Source organism: Pollachius pollachius (genome assembly GCF_949987615.1).
Source record: "Pollachius pollachius genome assembly, chromosome: 20".
Taxonomy (NCBI): Eukaryota; Metazoa; Chordata; class Actinopteri; order Gadiformes; family Gadidae; genus Pollachius; species Pollachius pollachius.
In genome coordinates this window covers 16,373,994-16,382,170 of record NC_136953.1, presented here as the reverse complement: position 1 = coordinate 16,382,170, position 8,177 = coordinate 16,373,994, and the positions used below count along the sequence as shown (strand labels likewise).

General features: G+C 42.6%; 1 protein-coding gene across 1 annotated transcript in view; it reads left to right on the top strand.

Annotated features, from left to right (window-relative positions):
* LOC307090885 (phosphoinositide 3-kinase adapter protein 1-like) overlaps nucleotides 1–6,005 on the top strand; it is a gene marked incomplete at its 3' end in the record, with an annotated part of 23,190 nt that extends 17,185 nt beyond the window's left edge. Inside the window, exon 10 of the mRNA XM_079757684.1 lies at nucleotides 5,938–6,005. Coding sequence (XP_079613810.1) covers nucleotides 5,938–6,005 — 68 coding nt within the window. The remainder of the gene's footprint in view (nucleotides 1–5,937) is intronic.
* Between the last annotated feature and the right edge of the window lie 2,172 nt (nucleotides 6,006–8,177).

Here is an 8,177-nt window from a genome sequence, read left to right as displayed (position 1 = left end):
CCCCCTGTTCCACTTCTGTTAGAGTTTACTGTGATAGGACTTTGCTAAAACGAAAAAAAAAAGATGTGTTGACTTGTTTTATCCTTTACTGCTTTCTAACGTTCAATGTAAACATTTGCGGTCCGAGTTTAGAACTCACCCGGCGGCGTTTTGTGGTTCTAAAATAGACAGACAACAACGAAAATAGACAGACAACAACGAAACGCTAAGTTAGACTTACGATTATTGGCCCCTCTTAGAAGAATTCTCCTTTGGAAAAGGTTTTAAAAAGGCAGAGAGTTAAAATTTCGAAAGAGGCAAGTGCAATTTAATTTTTGAAGGGAAGCTATCAGTCTGTGAGCCCCAAGACTCTAAAGGAACGGGGATTGATAAGTCGTTTTTTCCATGGAAAAACTAAACGTAAAACGTTTCCAAGAGGATTTGAATTGAATTTCAGCAACATATCCTGATGAAAAAAAACAGACGTCGATTTCCGAAAGACAGCGGAAGGCGAGTGTGCTTAAGCTATTGTGCAGCGCTGAGCGATAAACAGCACTTGAATTTGAGCCCTGCCCATTGTAATGGGAGCTTTTTTAATTTATTGTGGATCAAAAATATCAGAACATAAGTAAAGAGAAAAAAGAGAAAAAAACGTACCACACAATGTGTGTAAGAAAAACAATGGCATTGGGTTTTCTGTTTTCACAATGCGGTGGAAAACACACGCGTTTAGCTGCCGGCTTTGAAAGCTTCAGTTTACAGTTAAAAAGCGAATGCAATTTGTTCATTTAGGGGACACCAACGTCTGCGTAGGCCTCAGTCCGACACTATAGGAAGGTCAATTCTAAAAACGAAAGTTGTAAAAAAAAGAGAGAAAAAAACAGCAAAAAAAATATTATTCCCTTGAAATTTGTAAACATTTCGTGCACGGCATGTTCACAGCCAATGCCTCTTCAGTCCAGCGATATTGACGAATAGGACGCCCAGTACTCTTAATTTGCACGAAGACGTACAGTCTGCATAACGTGCCTTGCCTTTGGATCCCAGATTCATCCCTTCACCAGTTTTTTTCCTCTTTTTTTTTGTTTTCGCTGCATTTATTATCATTATAGAAAAAAAATAACATTTTTACGATAAGAATTGTTTTGTACTCTGAATGAAATTGTTGATTTTTACCTTTCATTTAATACTCTATCTCACAATTACATTGCATATCAAGGCTTTGTATAGTCGCCGATCTGACAAGTTTGTAATCAATCAATATTTTGTTTTCAGTATTTTTGGTGGAGTTTTTCTAATGACCTTATCATCTTTGTTTTCATCTTTTATTTCGTTCAATGCTTCATTTTGCTCATCTTCCAGTTACTATTGTGGAGGGTGGAATTCAGATTTATGAAAATTATGCAATACCAACTTTTGCCTATGTAGGTAGTGCTTTTAGAAGAGTCGAATATTAGAAGCTAGTTTGGAGATAGACGATATTGTAATTGCATTTATTTTGTTGATGCGGTTGTTGTTGCTGTTGTAACGTTGATGTTGTTGTGGGTGTTTTGATTTGGACTTATATTATTATTCTTTTTTTGTTTTATTGACCAAAGTGGTGAACGCTGTCTTAGCAGTGTTCAGCGAGGTCTTTGTTGTTATTATTGTTTCTCTTCTGATCGGTAGGCCTAGGATTATGGACAGAATACGGGCGGGTGTATATTGAAATAGGGTATTATGGGCTGGGTGGGGGAAGGGCAGGTAGTCGATCAGTTCTGAACTGCTTGTCTATTTAAAAAGAAAATGGGTGCCAGTGCTTGACCCTTTGACCAAGCTCATTCACGTTTTAAATGTTTCGGTTCCCGCATGAGGGAAGTCTTGGCTTGAGTATGACAATCATTTGTAGGAAACGAAAACAAACATCAGCAGAAAAAAATAGGAATTAACTGGGGTATTTTTTCAAACCATGTAACGAGATCGACGGCTGATTGGCTCGATGCCATCCCACCACCCCTCCACACACACACACACACACACACTCACACACACTACATCCCCCCACCTCCCTCCCAAGTAGATGCCTTACAAAACACACGCAGACCCACTTCCTGTCTGGCGGCGTGCGACCCAGCGACCCGGTCACAATCACACACACACACGACCGATGCACTAAGTTTACACACACACACACACTCTCACACACGCATACACACACCAGCGACGTCGTCTCCGTTGTCGGAGACTTAGGGACTTAATTCGTAAGCATAGAAGGCCGGTCACAGCTCGTGATAGTCGTTGTATCTCTCGGTGACTCGGCTAGAATTAATATGTCCCCAGAAAAATGTCATAAAAATATAATCTCTTTATAAATAGCACTTAAATTAGCACGTAGGCAATCTTACCCGTTTCCCCACCCCCCGGTCGTCTCTTCAAAGTCGTGTCTTGAACGTAATCACTCAGGCATGTCGCAGGGCTTCGTTCGAACACGTAGAGATCTGCGTGTGAATCAAGTTACGATCTCTCCCCGGCAAACCCGTCGAAAAGAAAAGAAAATCACCTGTTATGCAAGGAGCCGCGTCCTCATGAAACACACCTGTGTGCACTTTTATCTACCCCCCCCCACCGACCTGAGTGTCTGAAAGCGTCTCTGAGTCAGGTCAACCAGCAGCGCCTGTGGTGTGTGCAGGAACTAAAACGAATCAATCGATCAATAATCAAACAATCAATAGAAACTCAAGCCAAGCTCCGCCTCTCTTTCACCACCCCCTTCTGTTAGCAGAGGAAAGGGTCCCCAGGTCTCACGTGCACTGGTCAACCTTTGGGGTCTTCTCTCTTTCTGTTGTGTTGAGGAAAACTATGGAGTGCTTTGCCCAGGCAGCCCCACTTAAGTGTGTGTGTGTGTGTGTGTGTGTGTGTGTGTGTGTGTGTGTGTGTGTGTGTGTGTGTGTGTGTGTGTGTGTGTGTGTGTGTGTGTGTGTGCTTGGGACGTGCTGACTGTACATAAAGGTAAATATCATGGTTGTGTCATTGCAGTGGTCTATGGTGTCAGAACAACTGCTTCGGCAGCTTGTGTACGTGTGTGTGTGTGTGTGTGTGTGGGTTGTGGGTGTGTGCCTGGGTGCGTGAGGTCTTTGTTCACATAGTGTTGTGCTCTGTATGTAGGTGTGACTCCGACCTCACACAGCGGATGAAGAAGAGGGTCTATTTCTATTAAATAAGGAGTTTGTACACTGTATATTTTTATGTTGGTTCTTCCTCTCTGAAGCCCTTATATCTAAATATTGTTTAAATTCTGGGGAACGTGAATAAATTCCATTTTAGGAAAAATTAATTCTTAGTTTTTTTATTATCATTATCATTTTTGATGGGAGTGGATTTGAGTTAGAACTCTCCTGGTGTCCCTAAATATTTAGTCTCGAAAAGATTTCGCCAGTCGTTAGATTCCTGCTTGTAAAAATTTAATGTATTTTATTCACATCCATATGTCTAAAAGAAACCTTAATGAAGGCTTTTTGTCTTTTATTGTTAAAACATGTTTTGCATTTTTCTATTTTGGAAAGCACTTGTACGAATTAATAATGAATATAATTATCTCTGTGCAGGCATCTACCACGCTAATTCTGTTTTGTTTAATTATGACTATTGCTCATGAATTTCTTGTCCAACAAGACCTGATGTTGACTTTGAGTTAAACGTAGCATGAGGGGGAGGGGCGAAGGTATGATGTCATTCAACCCATTTCAATGGCATCCTATTGGATGAGTTCAAATGGCCGCTGGTGACATCCCAGTTAGCTCAGCTGGCTACCATTAGCCAAATCCTCATCATGTCCATTAATTTAACCATCATAATAACAGTAATGATAATTATCACTGTTATTGTTGAGAGAGGATGTGAGAACAACACGACGGCTAGTACAAGCCATCGCGGTTTCATTCTCATTTCTAAGTATTGTTTAGGTTCATAACCCTAACCCTGTATACCTAAATGCCCTGTAGGTAAAACCAATCGTCACCCACACTTCTAAAGTGCACGGTTTGTCAGTTCATTTCTGTTAGGTTTCTTTACAAATCTACCGGCCCGGCTGAAGCGTCTCAGCGTCGTGGCCCTCTCTGCAGACAGGTAGACCGCATGTATTAGGACACTGTTGGGGTGTGGGAAATGTGTTATTTTTTGCAGCTTAAAGCCCCGACCCTACCCTCCCCCCCACCCCGATGTGCCTGCCAATATTAAGTCCGATAACCGATTCACGGCTTCAAAAGCCACGAGTAAACACGTTCATATTCCCCTCACCTTGAACTCTCAGAGTATTGTTTTATTAGTATTTGTATTATTATTATTATTATTATGAATTAAGAGTATTATTGCATTCTGATCCAGTACACTTATTATGCAAGGAGGGGTTTTGTGGCACGCATGCAATATCGCTGTTTTGATTTAACTGTTTTCTTTGTGTTGATACTATCACTAAACGTCAGACATCCTGGCAGAACCAACACACACCTAGGTAAAAATGCTTTCGCTAAAAACTTTTATTTTTCACTTTGACATGAGCAATACACAAACGTTTCACACGCTGCAAGTGATGCTAGCATGGGACCGAGGTTATTGTAAAAATCGTGAAAAACCAGCATTTTTATGGAACATTTGCCGCAAGAACGGCAAAGAAACAACAACCAGAACAACAAACAGAGATTTGCAGTGCCTGTTTGAGATGTCAAACCCTTCGATTTAATCTTATTTGTCCGTGTGTGTGTTGGGATGTTTAGCGTATATTGGCCGATTTGTTTATTGAGTATCTAGCCTAGCGACATTGCTCGGACGGGATAGGTGGAGGGGGTTGTCATTCATTTTAAAGGGGAGGAGGCGCGGAATGGAGTGCATCGATTAAATCTTTCACTGCCACCATTTTGTTTCTCAATGGCTTCCTACGCAGGGTCGATCAACTGATCGCTTCGTTTGATTTTACTTTTGTTTTTTTCCGCTCCGGTTGTCTTGTGGCACTTTTACCTCCCTCTGCGCACGCACGCCATTTTCTCCACCAATCACGTCGGGATGTTTTTATTTTTTACCGAGCGACAGCAAACAAACAAACAACAACAACAGCAACGCCACCACAACAAAATAGTGTGTCCGACAGTCCTCCAGTAGTTGTCGTAGTAACACTGCCGTGGGGGCAGAGGTCTATGTATGTATCTGAATGTACGTTTTAGAGGATGTTTTCTTTTGTTCATTTGTTTTTATCGGAAAGCAGTTCTTGTTTTCGTCCACTGTATAGCAAGGCCTTGATATCCCTTCTTTTAACATCCATTTTGTTTTCGTTTGTTTTTTTCTTTCCTTTCTTTTTTTTAAACAGCGAGCAGTAGGAAGGCCAGGCCTTCCAGCTTGTTACATTTGGTGCAGGGGCTAAAATTGCCACAAGATTAAAAATCAGTGTAAATAAAGGCTCAACCTATTTGTGATTGTTACTGTTATATCCAACCTATACTGCTAGCAGCTGTTTTTACTGCAGTCAATTACTGGAAGTGGATATATTTCCTATGCAAAACTGTTTAAACAATAAAATGAGCTATGCTACAAAAAAAGAAAACCCAGCTCTCCCCTGCGCTTCTTTGTGTCCGGAGTTACTGTTCATTATGTGTGTGGTTACCCTTAATCAACCATGAATTAACCTTAGGTGATGCAGTCATAAGCATCATCGTATAGCATTAGCATATGGGGTTAGAGTTAGGGTTAACCCTGACCTTATTCAATAAACTATAAATGAACCCCTTGGTAAACATGAACAGCAACAGAAAACAATAACGAGCCCCTTCGTCAGCTGTTCATTAACCGTTACCTAATGCTTGCTACTGCTGTAGTTAATGATACCTAATGGTTCATCAATGGACCCTTATTCAAAGTTTGATCATATATTTTACTAATAACCCTAATGGGTGCCGTGCAGTCTGGTGTGTGGTGTGATTCCTATCCCAGATCTCCTAAGTGAGCACCCCTGCGTCCCGTCCCCAGCTAAGGCACCCTCAGGCCCGCCTGCTCATTAAAGAAACCAAAACAAGTCATCTCGGATAACAGTATCTGCTAAACGATCAGAAATCAAGCAGCTCTAAATATACTTAATAGGAAACTCTAAATAAATAATGACTGATTCCGAGTGGGTCAGCGGACACTTGTGTTGTGGTGAGTTAAGTAGGACAGGCTGACCGAGATAAGGCGGGGGTATCCCACTAATTGGATTTGGTTGATCTTCTGATTCCCAGAACACTGTCCCTTCTCGTCTCCACAGCGATCGGTCTCATGACCCCGAGCTCCAACACGCTTTGATGCCCCAATCCCTGAGGATTGAGGCCCGGTACATTACCTTACACTGAGGGTGGCACAGCCTTCTGTAGTGGAGCCATGTCTGAATCATGTATAAATACAACACTTTATTTTTATTGATATAGAAGGACACTTTATTTTGAAAAACGACAGGAAGCACATACACTCTTATTTTGAAGGGTACACAGGAAATCACAAAGGGGGTTCAGCACATGTTGGTTTGTTTGTGTGACAAAGAAACACATTGGAAGATGCTGAAGGCTATAGATCTGTATCAGTATAAGCTTTACACTTCACTACTTCAGTTAGTTTAGTTAAGTTAGTTAGTTAGATCAATTTAACCAGACAACTGTGGCTGTATGAGCTGGAGAGGAGAGAGTTCAAAAGGTTTGAAAGGACTTTGACTTGTTTGGATTCAAACTCGCTTTGTCGATCCGGACGTCGACTGCCTGCCGCTTGTTGCCTACTTCACAACGGCCTGCTGGCCTGTTGCCTGGTTATCAGCCTGCTTACCAGCCTGCCTGGTTACCTGCTTACCTGCCCGACTGCATACCTGGTTACCTGCCTGCCTGCTTACCTGCCTAACTGGTTACCTGCCCACCTTGTTACCTGGTTACCTGCCTGCCTGGTTACCTGCCTGCCTGGTTACTTGCCCACCTTGTTACCTGGTTACCTGCCTGCCTGGTTACCTGCCTACCTCCCCGCCTGGTTACCTGCCTACCTGGTTACCTGCCCACCTGGTTACCTGCCTGACTGGTTACCTGCTTGCTGGCTACATCACCTGGATCACGGAGGTACTGCGTTTTTATTGAGTGAGCGTGTTTAAAACGGAATGAATGAACTTCATGGAGCAGCCCGCTGCGGGGAGTCTGGTCCAGCGGTGCAGTTCAAACAGTCCGCCACGGGACACTGCCGAACGGCACAGCGCCGTACAGTACATTACAGTACAGTACAGTACCGTACAGTACATTACATTACAGTACAGTAGTACCATACAGTACAATACAGTATGGTACAGTAGTACCGTACAGTACAATGCATTACGTTACAGTACACTACATTACGTTACAGTACAGTACAGTACACTGCATTCCGTTACAGTACAGTACAGTACATTACGCTACAGTACAGTAAAGTACAGTACATTAAGTTACAGTACAGTACAGTACATTAAGTTACAGTACAGTACACTACATTCCGTTACAGTACAGTACAGTACAGTACATTACGTTACAGTACAGTACAGTACATTAAGTTACAGTACAGTACATTACGTTACAGTACAGTACAGTACAGTACATTAAGTTACAGTACAGTACACTACATTCCGTTACAGTACTGTACAGTACAGTACATTACGTTACAGTACAGTACATTAAGTTACAGTACAGTACACTACATTACGTTACAGTACAGTACAGTACAGTACATTAAGTTACAGTACAGTACACTACATTCCGTTACAGTACTGTACAGTACAGTACATGACGTTACAGTACAGTACATTAAGTTACAGTACAGTACACTACATTACGTTACAGTACAGTACAGTACAGTACATTAAGTTACAGTACAGTACACTACATTCCGTTACAGTACAGTACAGTACATTACGTTACAGTACAGTACACTACAGTACAGTGGTAGCGTACAGTACACTGCGGTACCGGCCAGACCCCGGTGCAGCACCGCAGTGCCGCCCCCTCCCGCCCGGGCCTGTCCCGGGACGGCCGATGGGGGGGTGGGGGTCAGCCGAGGTAAGCCGGCGGCAGGGGTCAGGGAGTCACGCCGTCTAAAGCTCTCAGCTTAATAAGCTCTCTGCTAATGGGATTGAGGACCCAGATGGAGGCTGAGGACACGCTAATGTGCCAATTAAGCCGAATTACCTCACCTCC